At 39.4% G+C, this 20,000-nt stretch overlaps 1 protein-coding gene across 2 annotated transcripts in view; it reads left to right on the top strand.

Moving 5' to 3' along the window:
• LOC119576204 (protein arginine N-methyltransferase 1-like) overlaps positions 1-9,704 on the top strand; it is a 12,206-nt gene extending 2,502 nt beyond the window's left edge. For both annotated transcript variants that reach the window (XM_037923791.1, XM_037923792.1), the window contains exons 2-10: positions 4,836-4,964; positions 5,095-5,172; positions 5,733-5,874; positions 6,132-6,331; positions 7,613-7,732; positions 7,955-8,044; positions 8,354-8,441; positions 8,935-9,151; positions 9,401-9,704. In XM_037923791.1, coding sequence (XP_037779719.1) covers positions 4,836-4,964; positions 5,095-5,172; positions 5,733-5,874; positions 6,132-6,331; positions 7,613-7,732; positions 7,955-8,044; positions 8,354-8,441; positions 8,935-9,140 — 1,053 coding nt within the window. In that variant the 3' untranslated portion in view covers positions 9,141-9,151; positions 9,401-9,704. The remainder of the gene's footprint in view (positions 1-4,835; positions 4,965-5,094; positions 5,173-5,732; positions 5,875-6,131; positions 6,332-7,612; positions 7,733-7,954; positions 8,045-8,353; positions 8,442-8,934; positions 9,152-9,400) is intronic.
• The last annotated feature ends 10,296 nt before the right edge of the window (positions 9,705-20,000 follow it).

The raw sequence follows: 20,000 nt of genomic DNA, 5'->3' as shown, positions 1-20,000 counted from the left end.
TTGGGTAAAGGAAAGATATAAAAGGTCTCATTTTGGAACATCGTCTCTGGAGGGAATATAGCTCTTAGTAACAATTACCAATTTTTTTTTATTATATATTTCCACTTCCCAACGATCTCGGGGGATGTGTGGGGAACCAGGTGTTGAAGGGGGAGAGGATAATGCCTGGCACTGGATGTCAATAGGAACCCGCGGAAATTGAAGCTCCTTCGTGCAGATTCATAAGAAAATGTTTAAGTACAAATTGACGAATTTGAAGTTAGTTTCAAAATCAGGCTTACTCTTATCAAATGAGGTGTTCTTAAAAAGTAATTTTTTGAAATTGCTTCTAACTTTTCCATTGCTAATTTTTCTTGATTTGTCGTACTGAAAAGAATACATTTGATTGTCCATGCGACAGTCATTGTCACATGTAGGACATTTAAACTGATAATAGTGTTGTGCGCCTGGTAATGATCAAGCAAGAGGTTGCCCTGGCTGCTGTAATTTTGCCAAAATTGCCTGATCCTGCCATAAATATAATTTATCAATGATCTATGATGATAAAAGTGGCACAAGACAAATAAATTATATTTGAATATAAAATCAAATGTACCCCATGTCACTCTGATCACAAAAGTTGGATGCTCCAGCCATAGCAAAAGCTTAAAGGAAAGTGAGCAAGTGATTGAGAGTGTTTTTGGATATGGGAGGATATTAAGGGAAACAAACAGTATTGTTGTTAAATGGTTAAGAAAGGATAATGGAAATGATAAGGGAAATTGAAATAAAAATACATACACATTTGATAAAACAACAAAATAAATAGATATCCAAAAAAAAAAAAGACGAAACATAAGGAATATGAAAAAATAGTAATAAATCAGTAATTGGAAATGATTTCCTGCTTTGTCAGCAGAAAATGCGATCAGTATAGAGAACGGACTTATAGAAAATGTATAAAATGGAGGTATAGAAAACAAGACATTAAAAACATTAAGAGGCTGTTTTCGTCATTTTCTGTAAATGTGAGGCTGCTGCAAATGTACCTTTATTGTTTCTTACTCTATTTTTTATGCTCTGTAAGATGGTACTGTCCATATCCCTCTATCTCCATTTGTCACTCTCAGTAATATTAACCATTTCTTGTATTAATGAGAGCAATTTTTAGTCCTATACAAGAATGGCATTTTCAGTTTGCACTAGCTTAGTACATCCGTACAATAAAGATTAACCAATCCTTACTTATGACTGGATATTTTATTTAAGGGTAGGTAGTATACATGTTAATATTCCAGGAATTATACTTTTCTGATGGCTTGACAAGTGTATATCATTTTATTTGATTGTTTAACCGGGATGGAGAAGGTTGAAAGAGTTCTGTCAGTATCATTTAAATCAGATATTATTGCTCTGGCGCGTCACCACACATACAGGTGTACCCTGCAGACCAAGTAGTTGATAATGCCGTCACACGTGAGCTGTCTGTAATGGGTTAAAAATTTACAGGCCAACAACTTTGGAAAAACTCTACTGGCATTCAAACAATGTTTCAGTAAAATATACAGCAAAATGCTACCGAAAGACCCTTGCATGTCCCTAGCCAGGGCAGAACCCCTTGGACCCCAGTGGTAGTATATGTTCCTAGTAGGGTGCTCTGCTGACAGAACATCATAACCCAACATCCAACCAAACCTAACACAGTGATGTATATTCCCTAGTCAGGGGGATCTGCCCCCTGGACCCCCATTATAGTATATGCACCTATCCAGGGGACTATACCTCTGTGGTAATGTAATTGCCTAGCCAGTGTTTCATTTAGACAATATGCTCTATCTTAATAATTTGTCTGGTGAAAACCGCATGGCTTTTTACAGTGAGATCACCAATCTTTAAGATTACATCAATATACTGATTGTCATGCACAAAAATTGTACCTACTCTCTGCCCCCCCCCCCCCCATTTTCTATATTAATATTAATATTAGTATTAATATTATTAGTATTAATATTATTAGTATTAATATTAATAGATGTTAATATTAATATTAGATAATATTATTAGATAATGTTAATGTTAGGTGATGCTAATGTTAGGTGATGCTAATGTTAGGTGATGCTAATGTTAGGTGATACTAATGTTAGGTGATACTAATGTTAGGTGATACTAATGTTAGGTGATACTAATGTTAGGTGATATTGATATTGATAATAATAATAATATTGACAATAATGATATTGACAATAATAATATTGACAATAATAATATTGACAATAATAATAATAATATTGATAATAATCATAATATTGATGATAATCATAATATTGATGATAATCATAAAGTTAGAGATGATGATAATATTGATGATAATCATAATATTCATAATCATAATATTCATAATATTGGTTTTTAATTATGATAATAATATTAGTAGTATTAATATTACTAATATTATAATTATAATTAGATGATGATGATGATGATGATGATGATGATGATGATGATGATGATGATGATGATGATGATGATGATGATGATGATGATGATGATGATGATGATGATGATGATGATGATGATGATGATGATGATGATGATGATGATTGATGATGAATTCTAAATATAATTATAATTATAATTATGATAATAGTAATTATCATCATTATGATGATGATTTTTATTTATTGTCATTATTGTTGTTATTGTTACATATTATTATTATTTGTTTTATTTATTTCTTAATTTATCTAATGATTTTTCTCAATGATGATGATTGATAATAGTCGATGATGATGATAATTAATAGTAGTTATTAATTGTTGATAACAAATAATAATGGTAATTTATAGCAATTAATAAGTAATAATTTTAAGAATAATAACTGTTGACGATAGTAATAGTAATACTAATAATAACTAATGATGATAATGGTAAAGATAATGATGTTTATAATAATAGTGATAATGATGTTTATATTAATAATAATTAAAATGATGATGATAGTAATAGCAGTAATAATTGTATACTAATGATAATAGTAATAACCATAATAGTAATAATAGTTGTAATGATAGTAATAATAATAATATTGTTGTTAAGGTTTCATACGTTCTTGTACATGTTGTTAATATTGTTTTTATTTTGTTAATAATATTATTTTTGTTGTTATACAAACTTGGCTCTATAGTACATAGTCACCTATGAGTGAATTACTAGGCCTACCTGTTCTTACCTGTTTACTTGTTGCTAAAATTTACTTTAGTTTTGCTTGTATGATAGTTCTACTTCAACCAGCTTACTTTTGTATTAAATAATTATGAAATAACTATCATTTAGCATATCTTTTAATTTCCAAATGTTTTTTATTTGTGATGCAAGTTCTCTAGAGAAGTTTTTTCTTTATATTTTATTTCCATTTAATGTTTACCTAGAAAGTGACAGCTGGAGAAAACAATACTGATGGATTCATATAGCTAGTAGTATTGTCATTAATGGTATTATCTTTAACATTATTATTATTATTACTATTGTTGTTGGTGTTGTTGGTGGTGTTGGTGTCCTTGCATTAGTTATTCTTATTGTCAGCTGCAGAAGAAATAGATAAAATTCTATCGGTGTATAATATTAGAGCCTATTAAATACTCCAAGAGTGCAAATTAGATACTAAGCAGTTCAGACAGTTGGCATAACGATCTCGGGTCCAAGGGGGGGAAACTCCCGGGCTAGGGAGTACCTGGTTAGAATGTTTTGTATTAATACCATGGGGGGTCTAGGGGACATAGCGCATTAGTGCGGGAGTATATGGTTGTGATTGTGCAAGTCCCATGGGTTCCTGGAGGTAGAACTTCCTGGCCAGGGAGTATACATTTGCGTATTGTGTTATTACCATGGGCGTCTAGATAAAAGAACCTAATATGTGGATATGTACAGATTGTATAAGGACCATGGGGGTCTAGGGAGAAGTCTAATGGCTAAGGAGTATATGGTTGGAATGGGTTTCACTAGGAAGTTAGTTATGTGGTATACTATACCAAAGATTTAAATTAAATATGGCGTGAAGTCCTTCACAATTTTTTGAAAAATGCTTCAGTGTGTTTCATTGATGACAGGCATGTCATTAGAGTTTCACTTGCTAAAGCTTTGTAGACCATCAAGGTCAGTTAGAATCCTGCTTAGCTCGGTAAGTTTTACTTTAAAATTGTCACAAAATGGATATATGAGGAGCAATAAATGGAAAGTAGTAGCACAGACGTTAAGGTAAAATAAGTAAATGAATATATATGTAAAACTGTATGCTCATCTAAAGCAAAAAATCTTGAAGCTTTAATTGTTTAAAGCCTAGTACAGTTATATGTGCAAGACACATGCTGTCTACCAACATTTGGTCAATCGTTATGGTATGGATGCACTAAGGTAGGGTAAATTTGAGATAATATTCGTGTTGAGGACAGAGTTTTATTCGTTGGTGCAAGAAATAATCTGGAGACACCACAAATAAAGGTCCCCCTAAGTTTCAGCTCTCCCTCAGTATGTATGGCAAGATAAAGACAATTTGTCTGGGAGTGTTGTGTGCAGACCCCCCCATTAACCTTCCCCTCGAACATGCCCAGTCACAGGAATTTTAGATTGCTGTGACAGGGCATGTTATGGCAAGTGTCCACATATGAAAAATTATCCACATTGTATGATAATACACTAAACTTTACTTGAAACTGTTAAAACTGCAGTAACTTATTTTTTTTTATAATGACATTAGATTTGTTGCTATTGTATGTACATGAGTGTATGTATATACATGTATAGTAGGATTACTGGTTCTGTAACTTAGCAGGAAGGTAATATCATTTTTTCTCATTCAGATTGTAGCAGGAGATATCATCAAGATGGAAAATAAGACTGAAAAGGAGAAGGTTGAAAAAATGCCCATTGATGAAATGACATCAAAGGACTACTATTTTGACTCGTATGCTCACTTTGGCATCCATGAAGTAAGTTAACTAAAGTGTAATGCTCCTCTAGAAGTGTTTTGTTTGCATATAATTGTATTTGTCATGTTGATCATACCAGTGCTCCATTTGTTCTGATAATCTGGATCTCATAAGAATAATTTTTTGACAGGAAATGTTGAAGGATGAAGTTCGAACGCTTACTTACCGAAATGCAATGTACCACAACAGACATTTGTTTAAAGGCAAGGTAAGTTATGGGTTGAATATATATATTGAATTTTGATATTCTGTTATTGAAGTCAGATCCTTGTTCAAGGTTGCCATCTTTTCAATGTTCACTTTTTTGAGCTGGTGATTCAGGCTGATTGCTCTTATTTTTAGTATTTAGTATATTCCATTTAGATATTTTGGCCTATTTGTTTTGTAAATGGCAGGCCATATTTTATTTTAGGCAAAATATATTCTTTACTCTCCTTCATGACACCATAGCAAGTAATTTATCAATTGTCTCATATCTTGAACAAGTATTTTAAGGATGACAATATATTTAGTAGAAGCAACTGAAGTACATTGCAAATTTAGAGTATTATTCTCAGCTCTGGCCCATTACCTTTCTCATAGTCATGTGATGTTCTAGCATTTTTGACCATATATTTTTCCTTGTACGTAATGGTTTATGAAATCTGTAACTTGTACCATTGTGCTACAGTGGAATAGGCATATTTAATTTAATTTTTTTAATGGTGCATAGTCAGTTCAGTAATCTTTTCTGTTGTATATGTATGTTAAATAAAAACATTATTTCAGACTGTTCTTGATGTTGGATGCGGTACAGGCATTCTGTCCATGTTTGCTGCGAAGGCTGGTGCTGCCAAAGTTTATGGGATTGAAATGTCAAATATTGTAGAACATGCTAAGAAAATTGTAACTGCTAATAATCTTGATAATGGTGAGTTCAGTTTTTGCAAAGTGCAAATATGTCTGTTCTGCAAATGTAAACAAATTTGCCTATATGTCTGTATCTGTATCTATCTTTGTCTATTTTTCTATCACTATCTGTATATATTTAACTACCTATCTATATCTATATATATATATATATATATATATATATATATATATATATATATATATATATATATATATATATATATATATATATAATTATATTGTGCTATCTTTATTTAATATTTGTTTTGTTTACAGTCGTGGAAATAATTCAGGGCAAAGTAGAAGAAGTAACTTTGCCAGTAGAGAAAGTGGATATAATCATCAGTGAGTGGATGGGCTACTGCCTCTTTTATGAGTCAATGTTAGACACAGTCCTCTATGCTCGTGATAAGTGGCTGGCCACAGACGGAATGCTCTTCCCTGATCGGGCAACTCTTTTTGTTTCTGCAATTGAGGTTAGTGTTTTTCTTTTTCTTTCTTCATTATAAAATAGTGTAGTTCTGCCTCTCCTCTCTCCTCATTTTTGCTTATTCTCTCTCCCTCTGTTTTCTCCGTATTAACCTACACACGTTGGGCCCCTCAAAGTATAACACGCCTTCATTTCTGGGTGGTATCTATAGTAGCTAGTGCCCACTGCAGGGGACGTGTGTGAACTACACACAGCTGGGCAGCCCACTCTGAGTATAAACTCTGACTTTATGCTCCTTGTTTACCAATGGAAGGATATTGAAGATTATGCTCTAGGAAGATACACAGGAAGTTTAGTGTGCTTGTAAAGTTAAACTGCAAACTCAACACAAGAAAGTCGAAACTTAAATGCCAAATTTGCTAAAAAACCACCACCTACTTTGCTAAACCACCACCTACTTCAAACACCAATGGCACAGCCACTTTTTGTCGTTGAGTCTCTGCTGCAGAGCCTGCCTCTCAGCCATAGGTGGGTGTGTCACTGTACAGTTCTTGCTCTGCCGGACCTGAAATACCCAAGGAGAGACCAGGAGAGGTCCAACTAAAAGGCCTCTCTCAAAGGATGACGGACTGCTTAGGTGTTGATTACTGCCAGGTTAAAGTGGAAGAAATTCTTACTGTACTACACCTTGGACCTGCAAAAGGGTAGTGCAATGACTTGTAATTCACAACATGACACCCTTCATGCTGACTGTTATCAGTTATCAACATCATCATCTCCCCATCCATTGCAACAGTATGGACTGTCAAGTGTTGTGGTCCTTCCTCTGCAAGACCAGCATATCTGTTGCTGAAGTAGTCCATATTGCCCATCCTCCTTGCAGTGTGGTCTTTGGGCTTGAACTTTCTGTTCAGTCTGGCTGATGATGTCCCCCTCAGGCTTGTAGTTTGAGAGAAGTCAGAAAGGGCATCCAAGACTGATCAGAGCTTACACATCCTGTTGGCTGGGTGTAGAGCTACATTCTCCACATTGATAAAATGGAGACAAGTAATGAGCTTGGTTGAACCTATTCCTCAGCATGACCACAGCCATGGTATCACACTGCAACAAGTGATGGCCCAGTAGATGTCCTGGTCCTTCCACTGTACCCCATCACAGTGTGAAGTCCAAGCCATCATTGTTGGGTTTATGCTAACCTCCTATTCCTAATCTTCCTCCTCTTAGATATAATGTAGCAAAACTATATAGATTCATTGCCATTTTTACTTTGTATTTATTTGTTTATTTATTTATTTTTTTAATTAACTAATATGCCACATATTTACAGGACCGTCAGTACAAGGATGACAAAATCAACTGGTGGGATAGTGTATATGGGTTTGACATGTCTTGCATCCGTGAAGTAGCCATGACAGAACCCCTGGTGGATGTAGTGGAAGCAAAGCAGGTTAGTAAAAAGAAAGGAAGGAATTTCAGAGGAAAATATCAATTTATTTTCATAGATATCAGCAGTTTTTGTAATTATTTTTCACAGTTGTAAGTGGCATTTACTTTAGTTAGTGTATATATTTTTGTTCAAGATATTTACAGGATTGGTTTGCATTTTCAGCATTCCAATTAGTGGTTCAGATTACAGAAACCTTACAACTTTTTCATTTCTTTCAACCAGGTTGTGACAAATTCTTGTCTAGTTAAAGAAGTTGATCTTTACACAGTGAAGAAGGAAGACTTAGCATTCAGCTCACCATTTCATCTACAGGTAAGAACTTTGTAATTTAACCCTTAGATGATGGTATTAGAAATCTCTTGGTTTCACTGACTGGTGATTTCTGGCAACCATCCTGCCATTTGGAGTAATAGTCCGCTACGTGTAGCGGAACTTCCTGCTCTAGTGTGTTGCCATGCATATAGCCGTATCTGACAGATCAAGCAGGTTATGACAGCTGTACACATGGCCTGGCAGTAATGGGTTAAATATAAAGTATAACTGAATTAACTGAAATAAAACCTCAGAATCTGAAATTTTTACCCATAAAGTACTTTCATACAAATTATTTTTCTTTATCAGGTCCGAAGGAATGATTATGTACATGCTCTTATCGCTTATTTCAATATTGAATTTACAAAGTGTCATAAGAGGACTGGTTTCTCTACAGGTATGTGTTACTAATTTCTTTTTGTTCTCTCCCACTTTGCTCCATTGGTCTTCCCCATATAATCTATCTCTCCAACCTCTTTTCATTTTTTCACATTCTTAAGAGTTTCTGCTTGTTTGAAATGATCTGTAAATAAAAGATGTGTGTTCCTCAAGGTATATGAGTAATTTATTATGGCCTATACATAAATCAACTTGAAGTGTTATAGAAATCCATTTTCCCTTCACTTAATGACATATGAGACATGAAGTGTATATCAGACATAATGGCTATTTGAGGATGTCTTGTCTGGTTGTGCATAATTTAGATAACCCACAAAAGACCATTTGTATAGTTTCATCAGGTATTTATTTACAGTTGATATGATGTGACTTGTAAATGTACAGGTATCTTCCGTCCCAATTATATATATATTTGATTTCCCCCATTATATTTATTTAGGTACATAATAGTGTCTGTAAACTGTCTAAATAACAAATTATATTGGTTTCAGCTCCAGAGGCACGATACACACACTGGAAGCAAACTGTTTTCTACTTTGATGATTACCTGACAGTGAAACATGGAGAAGAGATTTTTGGAACCTTTACCATGAAACCAAATGAGCGTAACAATCGTGACTTAGATTTCCAAGTAGAAATGGAATTCCATGGAGAACTGTCAGAATGCAGGGAATCTCACAAATACAAGATGCGTTAAAAGCAGTGCTGGTAGGTCCAAGTTGCTTCATCTGCTTTCCTCTGAAAATTTACATGTGTTTGTATAAGCATACATACTTGTATGTAGAAATTTAGATTTTCTTGGACCTGTTCAGATTTTTTGGATTAATTTGTGGTTTTTGTTAGTGAAAATGTTCATTAAAAGATAAGATTGTCTTATTCATGTATGTTTCTCAAAACACCATGAGTAAAGCTTTGCTTAGAATATATTTTTTATTTGGTTGTATGATTTTGTTTCAGGTTTATACTGTGATCACTTGTCAGTCCACTGTAGGTGATCAGCTTCTTTTGAAATTAAGGATCTATTTCATAAAGACTTTATAATGCAAGTGAAGGAAATGTCTCAAGTCAGCATATGGTGTTACTATTATTGACAGGAAAATCAAACACTTCATGAAGCGCCAACTACTGAAGATAACTTGAAAATGGATGAGCATTAGACTCCGCCTCTCTTCCAGGAACTTGAAAAGAATCCTGGTGGGTGAGCATAATCATCTGCTTCTCCAGTGCTAGAGGATTGAGCAAAGACTCCTGACCTCTCCTTATTTAGTTGTGGCTTAGCCAGTGTTCTGATGGGCATATACATCTGAGTGGGAAGTGAAGTAAATAAAAAAGTGAAGTGGAAAGGGGAAAAAATTTTTTTACGATAGTCAGTGAATCATCTTTTTGCAGAAGAGTTGGGCAGAAGCATAAGGGAACCTTAGAAATTATTAATTAAGGTAAAAAAAATGTGCTTTTCTATCTTGTTAAAGTATAATGGTTGTTTTTTATGATTCGTGTAAATATTAATGTTTACATGAGTAAGTACATTTGGGGCATTTCCAAACCAAATAAAAAATTGTCTCTAATTATAAAAAAAAACATGAGCTGGGAAATGTTTTGAAGGCTTGTATAAGAAAGGAACCCCATTGTGAGGGCCCAGGCATTCCGGGGTGTAGCTTAAGGGCTGAGTAAAATATTTCAGAGGGGTTTTCATTATTTTTTTGTTTAAAGAATTTTTTATCATATTTTCCCCCAAAATAATCAACTTTTTTCAGAAGCTTTTGAAAAGAAAATTTTAAAATTATTTGAAAAAAAAAGTTTTTTTTAAAAAAACCCAATGTTTGTCATACAGAAGCCCATGGGTTTTCCTATTAGTCTTTTACATGGATAACACGACAAAAAAGTCCAACACACAAAAAACCCCAAAAATTGTTGACAAGTTTCCCAAAACCCGCATTATTGGGGAATTTTTGTGCCTCATTAATGCTTTAAAAACAAAAATCAGTGTATCAGTCATTTGTATTTTAATGACGAGTCAGTTTTAAATCATTTATTGGTTTCCAATTTTAAATGATAGACAAATGAAAAAAACATTATAAAAGTAAAATCTCTACTAGAATTTTTTTAAAAAGGGATCATACTGACAAATGAAGTTTTTTTATACCCTTTGATTTTTTTTCTTAAACCAGATTTACAGAGTTTTAAGTAAATGAATTTTAGTAAATTAAAAGTATGATGAAAAACGAAATTGCAGCTATTTGTTCGATGCTTTTTAAACTTGAAAAATTCAAATTTTCCCCTATTTCAGTTAAAAATTTTATTTGATGTATTTTTCTAATAATTTTTTATTGTTAAACATTTATTTTCCTTTTATCACAAGGGATAAAAAGTAGTTTTGCTGTTTTAAATTTTTTTTTGGTTTTGACCCCCCTTATAACTTAAAAAAAAATTAGTTTTTCTTTTGAAGTTTGAAATTTTTGTTGAAAATGAGGAAAAAAGGTAATTTGCTAAAACATGTTTTCAAGTTTTTTAAAAAGCATTGTGTAACTTTCCCCGTTTTTGGGATTCTCCTAATTTAAAGGGCCGTCCATACAAGTGGACATGAAGAAGGCACATGGTGGGCATGAATAGGATGAATCAGCAGTTTCTTTTTGTGATGTCACTTTTACAGTGCCTGTCGAGGTGGGGGATCAGGCCCTTTTAGGCCAACCCGGGTTTAACCTTTTTTTGCATCCCCCCCCCCCCCCCCCCAACCCATGCCCTTTGTTGCGGGTGGGGCGCTTAGAAGACAGGGGACGAATACGGGGGACCCCCCCTCCCTTTGGGCCTAGCACTCAACTCAAAACTAATTTTTGAAGGTGTCTTCCTCTTTTTTCATTTTTTTTTTTCAAACCCTTCAACCAATCCTTTTCCCTAAGGCGTGATAGCGCTTTGAGGGATGAAAGGCTGACTTTAAGCCAGTATGAATGGCTGGGGAGCTTGGGTAGGGTATGGGTTATTTGTCTATCCCTTGCCCCCCCCCCAACCCCTTCCCCATTTTTTTCTGGGGGGGTTAGGAGGCGGAGACGGGGACCCAATGATAGGGAACTCCCCAACCTTGGGACTCAGCCCTCGAACTCAAAAATTTTTGCAGGGTCTTTTTTTTTCCTTCCCATTTTTCGTTACTGCCCCTTTCACCAAACCCTTCTGCTATCCACCTCTAAGGGTAAGACCCGTGCGAAAGGATGAAAGGGGGACTTTGGGCCAGCCTGAACGGCCTGGGGGAGCCATGGGCACGGTACCCCCGATTTAGTTTTAGCCCAAACCCCTAAAGGGGGGACCCTAGGGGGGGACTGTTTTTACCCCAACATAATCCAGGTTACCTGGCCAGTAAGAAAACTTATCCCCACTATTGGGGAATGGGCTGCCCCTTTACAAATCCCCCAACGATGTAAACCCGCCAGTTTCCCCTGCCCCCAGGCTCTCCTTTGACCAGGGCTCCGAAACGCAAAACTACCCCCTCATCAATACCTACTAGTACAAGCCAAAAATAAACCCCCAAAGGGAAAACATTCCATCTCCAGAAATTAATTTCAACCCCTCTACCCCCAAACCTCAAAAAAACCACCCCATTCCCTTATTAATACCTTACACCCTTTTTGCCCCCCTCCCATAACACTACCCCCCTTAAAACCTACCCATCTTCGTCACCCCCCCGCCTTCTACTCCCCCTATCTCTACAAAAATTTTGAAACCCTCTTCAGCGCAGCAAAGGGCCCGTTTTTTCGTGTCCCCCACAGTCCCTACTGACAACCCCTTCTTTCCAACAAGTCTCCAAAAACAAGTAGGAAAAAGTCTCTTTCCGTACCCGACCCGACCGCTCCGTCTTTTCACAGTAACATAAAAAAACCAAAACTCTAGCTTTAACAAAACTAACAGACCATATGGAAACCCATCCTTGAAGAACCCCACCCAACCCTCAATACTTGCACAAACAGTTCAATCCCCAATCTATGACAAAGATGGTCAGATTATGGAGATCTACTTGCCTGTCTACAGACTTGATGCAACATCAGACAATGCATCCTTTCCCCCCCAGGGGTCATCGAAAAAAACCCCCTAACATACCCAAAAATTACCTTCCGTAGGATGACCTTCCCTTTAACGTTCATAGGAGGAGAATCCCCCCCTTTTCGTCCTACCACCCCTCCAGTGAGGAAAAATTATTGGGTCTGGGACACCAGCCAAACATTGCGTTCCACGCCGATGCCCATATGTCCCCCATCTGGCCATACCCGCCCTAACTCCCCTGCACAATCACCACTGTGCCAACTGTGGCGGCCCCCATATGTATTTTATAGGGTTGTCCCCCCTTTAAAATTTGAGTTGAGGGCCCAAAACTCTAGATTAAACTTGGATCAAATACGTGAAGCCGACAAGAAGCACGTCGAGTGGTTCTTTTACCCTTACCCCAGTAATACTGCTCATTCTCCCAATCCCAAAACCCCCCCCCCTACATCTAACCCCCCCTCTTCACCCCTACCTCGCAGTAAAAATTTTTTCCCATCCTAAATCCAGACACCCCAAAATCTTACACAGATACTTCAATCACCACAACCCCAAACCTTCCCCCTCCCCCCTCGCATCCGTAAAGCAGAAAAAAACGTTCCACCCCCTTTTCCCCTACCAACAATCACCCCATTTTCCCTTTGCTCTATGCTGGGGGACACCAGTCCTCTCTTCCCCAGCCTCTTCCAACCGTCCTCTTTCCAACCACAACCCTACTGCCGGCCCACGTTTTGAAACAACTGCCCTTGTTTTCCCCCCACCTACCCCCCTTCCCCCCCCCCAACCCTTGCCCATTGTTGTCTGGGGGGGCTTAGGAGGCGGAGATGGGACCCAATGATGGGGAACCCCCAACCTTTGGGACTAGCCCTGACTAACAATTTGAGGTTTTTATTTCCTTCCCATTTTTTGTTTTGTCCTTCACCAAACCTTCTGTATCCCCCTCCAAGGGTGAGAGCCGTGCTAAAAGGATAAAAGGGCTGATTGTCCCAATCCGAAGGCCCGAGGGAGCCAGGGCACGGATTCCCGATTTGTTATCTAGCCCTTCCCCCTCAAGGGGACCTGGGGGGGGGACCGTTCTTATCCCCAACATAATCCAGGTTACCAGGCCGAATGAAAATTATCCCCACTAGGGGGGCAATGGGGGCTTCCCCCTTTATCAAATACCCAACGATGAAAAACCCCCCAGATTCCCGACCCAGGCTTCCTTGCCCGGGTCCGAACACTGCAATAACTACCCCCTACAATACCTCTAGTAAGTACCCAACAATAAACCCCTTAAGGAACTTTTCCCACTCTCCCAGAAATCTCAACTTCAACACCCTCCCCCAAACCCTCCAACATAACCACCCCATCCCCTTATTAATATTTACAGCCTTTTTCCCCACCCCCCCATAACACTACCCCCTTAAACACTACTCCATCTTCGTCACCCCCCCGCCCTTCTACTACCCCTATCTCTACAACAATTTGAATACCTCTTCAGGCACCCAAATGGGACCGATTTTCGTGACCCCACAGCTCCCTACTTGACAACACCCTTCCTTCAACAATGTCCCCAAAAAAACAAGTAGTAAAGCCTTTTTCCGTAGCCGCCCCGCCCGCTCCCGTTGTCACAGTAACACCCAAAAAACCAAGCTTAGCTTTAAAAACAAAATAACAGCCCATATGGAAACCCCCATCCTGCAGCCCCCCCACCAAACCCCTAAATTTGCCCCGGAAACATTTTCAATCTCCCCAAGAAATTTTCCCCAATCTAGACAAAGTTTGGTAGATTGTGGAGAAATTACTTGCTGTCTCACGATATGATGCAACATCAGTAAAACTACTCCATTCCCCAGGGGTCATCGAAAAAAAACCCACTAACATACCCAAAATTACCTTCGTAGACTGCCCTTCCCTTTAAGTCTCAAGGGGGAGAATCCCAACTGTGGCGGCCCCCTAATGTATTTTTAGGGGCTGTCCCACCTACAAATTTGAGCCTGAGGTAGCAACTCTAAAATTAAAAATTTAGCTCACAACGTGAAGAGACAAGAGCACGTCGACGGGTTTCTCTTACTCCTTACTCCAGTAATTCTACAAATTCTCTCCCCCCCTACATCAACCCCCCTCTTCTACTCCTACCTTTCCCCAGTCAAACTCTTCCCACCCTAAATCCAGACCCCCCAATCTCTAACAATACTAAAATCACCATAAACCCAACCCCTTCCCTCCCCCCCTCGCACTCCCCGTAACAGATAGACAAACTTTTCCCCCCCCTTTTCCCCTACAACAATCACCTCCCCTTTCCCTTTGCTCCCATGCTTGAGACACCATCCTCTTTCCCCCCCACAAAAAAAATCCTTTCCCCCCCAAAAAACCCCCAAACCCAAACTCCCAGAAAAAAACCCTTTGAAAAATTCAAGATTACCTAATGAAAAGACCCAAACCCTCCAAATCTTACAATCCTTCCTTCCACACTAAGTAATGTATACCACCTCCTCCAACGATATACCCCTACCCCCAATCCCCTACCCCCCCCAACACAAGCCCACCCCCCCGACCCAAACCCCGCCACTTTAACCCCCCCACCATCCCCCTATCCCTTCCACCCCTCCTTGATACACACGTAAAACCCTTTTCACAAGTATCCCCTTCCTCGACCCTCCATCCCCTAATACCCCTCCTAGAGAACCCCCAACCCCACACCCTCCCACCCCAACCCTCTCGTCCTTTTCCCACCCTCTAGCTTCCCCCTCAAAATCTCCAACACGTACTAAAATCTATACACTAAAGTATAACTATCCCTTTATTGCAAATTCGCGGGTTTTTGTTCCAAACCCGACCTTTTTATACCCTTTTCCCCTTATAATCCATTATTGATGCCTTCAAGGGACCTTTTTCACATCCTCCCAATACCAATTCCCCAATTATCTTTTGTCTCTTCCCCCATTCCCTTATGTCCATCCATATATCAAACAGAAAACACCTTATGTACCCTCCCCTTTTAAACCCCTGTCCCTTTCACAGTTATCCTTATCTTCCTTCATCGTTGGGTCACAGTGATTTAGTCTATTTTCCCCCCCCACCTATTTACTTTTTGCTTTTGAAAATTAATTTTCCCCAAATTTAACCCCCTTTCCTCATAGTTGGGGACTAACTGCCGCCAACCAGGGGTGATTTTATCACAAAAATCCCGAGGCCCATCTTAGAGCGCTTCCCCCCACAGCTGACCTTACGTTCTAAATTTTGATCGCCCCACACACTTTATACCGCACGCAAATTTTTCAGCATTGACCTCTCCTATGCTCCCCTTCTTATTTAGATTTTCCCTGGAGTTTAGACCCCTTTTCCCCATAGTGACCACTTTCCCGTTCTCCTTTTTTCCCACTTCAACGTACCACCCCTAAATTTTCCCCCGCTGGTGCTTGATAGAGCGAGGATACTTTTACTTCACTCCGTTTCATACCCCCCATCCTCCCTACCTCCATTTTAGAAATGATACAGTATTTAAAAAAACAGTTTAAGAGCTGCACTAAGCATCCCTCGAAAACCCCAAGACCATATACCCCCAAATGTGTTCCATGGTGGAAAATTTGATTTACAAAGCCTTTGCTTAAAAAGTGACCGGGGAAAGTTACCCCTACAAGAGAGGGACTCCCAAATCAGCATCACCCTACTCCTTTTAAAAAAGCATTTCCCATCTCCGTCGTACAATCGGAATAAATAAAAAAAAATAGCGGCGAAATTTGTTTCATCAATTACATCCCCATCATCTCAAAAGTTTGGCGCCCCCAATCCATAAACTATCAGGCAAACATCCCCCCCCCCTCCCGACCTGTCCCTCCATATTTGAATACCCCCATTTGATCCTCCCAAAACGCAATGAAATGGGGATTATTTTAGCCAGGTCAGTAGTGGTTTTCCCTTTCTCCCCACTTTTTTATTAAGACCACAGAGAACGTACCCCTACTTTACCCCCTCCTCTGAGGCTAAAGCCCCATTTCTTCCTCTGAACTCATTTTCCCCACAAACGTGCCGTAAACTATGAAGGGCCCGACGGTATTCAACCGTATGCTCGGGAAACTCCCATTTCCCCCCCCCTTACCTTCCTATTAAAAATTTACAACCCCATATGGACATCAGGAAATTTTCCCCTTTTAATTGGGGAGAAGTCTTTTCCTTCCCTTCTGAAAAACCCAAAAAATCGGGTACCCTTCCCCAAAAGACTATCGCCCCATCGCAAAATAGTGCTTGTGCATTTCTATTAGAGCGAATGGTGAACTTCCGCTTAAAAGTGGTACTTGAATTCACAATCTTCTCTCCCTTCCCCAAATTTGGTTTTCGCCTGCCAGAAGAAAAGCGACCCCCCCTTTCTCATTTGAGCATATATTACATGTGCATTTGCACGCCATGAATCTGTACTAGTATTTTTTTTTACTGAAAAAAATAGATACGACTGGCGGTACCTATTTCCAACAATTGTCTTTAGGATAGTGTAAACAGGGGGATCCTTCCTCTCCCCAAGCATTTCCCGGTCAAAATCGCCTCGCCACATCATTTTTCTTTCCCCAAACGAAGGTGTCCACAAGGCGGTGTGCCCGCCCCTTATCATTTTTGGGTTTAATGAATTTTTTCAGTTTACCACCAGGAGCCCGGGCTACTATATGTTTTGATTTAAACCCTTATGCCTCTGGCACATCCATACAAAAAACCCCTTACCAAAAAAAAACTTTCCCACCTTTTCCCCAAACCCCCCCTCTTCCTAAGGGACTCCTCCCAAAAGCGTTCTCTGGCCCAAATTTCCCAGGTGATTTTTTACCCCAAACTGTCCTGGCGGACCATATTTTCACATTAAGAAAAAAACTCTCCGCGCCTTTGAAACTTAAAAAAAATCTCCCAAATATGGGGGTCAATCGCAAAACTCCCTGTCTTCATGTAATTTGATCCTCCCCTTTATTAGGATGCAATATCTATCCCCCTGTAAACTTCTTCCTGCCCACTTTTAAAAAATCATCATGTGGTTTCGTTGCATAGGCGCCTTTTGCTCCTCGCCCGTTGAGACCTGTACACGAATAGGTCCACTCTATCTCGACGTCGTGCCCTTTCTCTCTCCGAGTTATGTTCGATTACCAAATTCCCTAAAAACTAAAATATCCCCCAATCCCTATTCTTTCCTTAGCTTTATCTCCCGTTTACCACTCCCCTTTTCCACTCGCATGGTACCCTCCCCTCCATTCCCTTTTCCCCCACTCCCAACTCTCCGTTTCTGCCATTTAGCCCTCCATGGGTTTTACCTCACCCTCATATTGCTCTTTTGTTTCCCCGACCCACCAAAATCAAAATCCCTCTACTATCCTCTATCCCTTTTCCCTTTACCATGTTCACTCATTCCTTAGTATTCGTTTTACTGATGGGTCTAAATCCACCTCCGGTGTTGGTTTTGCAGAACTTCCAACTCGTACATTCAAATATTCCCCTTCCCCCTGAATCAGGTCCTTATACAAACGTAGTATCCTTTTTTCCTAAAAACGTAATCACTCTCCTCTTCCTCTTTACAATTTTTATGACTCCCTAAATTAACTTCATAAAGTCAAACACACCACCAACCCCTTTTTTTGAAGATCCAGAATGGTTCTACCTGTCCCCAAAGCCCTAAAACAAACAAAATTTGCGGGGGCCAAACCCTGTTGGAATACCCAGCAAGAACAGGAGAAAACTAGCACGCCACGCCGCTATGTCCACTCATACCCAACCCGCTTTTCACGTATCCCCGCCCCGGATTATTAACCCCCTTTAAGACCTTTGATAATCGATGGCAATCTTTTTTGGGCAAGCCCCGCATAATAAATTACATTTTGAAAAAAAATCAATCTCCCCTGGTCAGCTCCATTTCATTGGGAAAGACGTTGGGAGACCGTCTCGCCCGCTTTGATTTGGCCCACCCGTCTAACACACTCCTTTTGAGTACAATTGATCACCCCTAGTTTCCCTTTTGTAATGTTCCCCCTTTAATCCCAAATCCTATTGTCATGCCCACGTTTTTAAAAACCCCCTACTTTCTTTCCCCACCCACCTCCCTCACCGACCTCCCAAAACCCATAGAATCCTTTCAGAATCCCACTTTTTTGTTCAACAACCTATTTTCCTTTTCCCCAAAAAGCAAACATATCCCCCACAATCTAACTCCTCCACACCCCCATCTAACCCTTTTACTCACCAATTTCCCTTTTCCCCCGCTTTGACAAACTAATCATAATCAATCACCCTTTCCCCAACATTTAAATATAGTGCTACTGACTAGATGTCTAGCACATTTTTCTTTTTTTTAACCATTAACCCCTTTAAACCCTCAGCCAGCCAAAATCCCTTCGGTCAATCTCAATTTCCCGGAAAACCCTTTTCTCTTTCCCAAATCCCCAATCTTTTCCCCCCAAACTTCTTTAATACCCCATCCCCAGTTACAATAGCAACCTTTTTGTTACCACTCCTAGTACTACCCGTTACACACGTCCCGTCCTTCTGCTACCCCCTCCCCCTAGAAGTATCTTAAATCTCTTAGCCCAGCCAAAAGGATCGCTTTTTGGGAATCCCCCCCCCAGCCCCCTTTTTCGACAAAAAGCTCCTCCCAGGAATGATCCAAATTTAAGCAGGCAAAGTTTCTCCCCCATTTTCAGTTTGTTAAAAACCAAGCTATAACATTTTCAAACCTAAAAGACTTAAATGGCAAACCCATTCCCGCCCCAAATCATCCCTCCCCCCCAATACTTTTCACGGAAAATGACAAACACGCACGTGACAAATGGGCTGTTCCCCTAAGTATTTTTATGGGGTTTTTCTTTCCTACAAGTTTTCATTGAAGTGGCAAATCTGTTCAAATTGGTCGCTTTTTGCAAAACCAAAAAGGAAGCGTTGACGGATTTTTCTCACTCCCTACTCCCAAAAAACTGCTCTGGCCCTCCCCTTTCCTCCCAAAAATTTTTTAAAACCCCTAGCTCTTTTCATCTCACTTTCCCCGTCTCTGGCCCAAACTACATTTTTTTTGGGGTGCCAGCCCGTTTGGGTTTCCGGCAATGAACAGGGAGATACCTGGCACCCTCCGCCACATCACACTAACCACATTTCCCCTTATTCGTTTTTTACCCCACTTGATGGCATTTTTCATGTCAAGTTTTCGCATAAAAAATTACGTACTGTAAAAATACTCTCTGGGCAGCCCGGGGGATATATGGAAGGCCCGGGTGAAGCTGAAATTCGAAATCTCTATTGTATTTTTCCTTGTCAGCTGCATTCATCGGACGAGTTTAGAGATCCTCTCGCCCACTTTGTATTGCCCACACCCATTAACACGTCCCACAGATGCACGTTTTTATCCGCCCCTGTTTCCCCACGTTTTCCCCTTCAGTTCCACAATTCTGTTTTGTCACGCTTTGCTGCAGCCCCCCCTCGCTTCTCACCAATCGTCAGGGCATCCGTACGGAATCCAACACTTTTTTTTGAAGCTGTTTTCCCCTTTCCCCAGCGCATACACATCCTTCACTTTGATCTAATCCCC

The sequence above is a fragment of the Penaeus monodon genome, chromosome 8 (genome assembly GCF_015228065.2).
Source record: "Penaeus monodon isolate SGIC_2016 chromosome 8, NSTDA_Pmon_1, whole genome shotgun sequence".
Taxonomy (NCBI): domain Eukaryota; kingdom Metazoa; phylum Arthropoda; class Malacostraca; order Decapoda; family Penaeidae; genus Penaeus; species Penaeus monodon.
The sequence above is the reverse complement of the archived record's forward strand: the minus strand, read 5'-3'. Positions and strand labels throughout refer to the sequence as shown.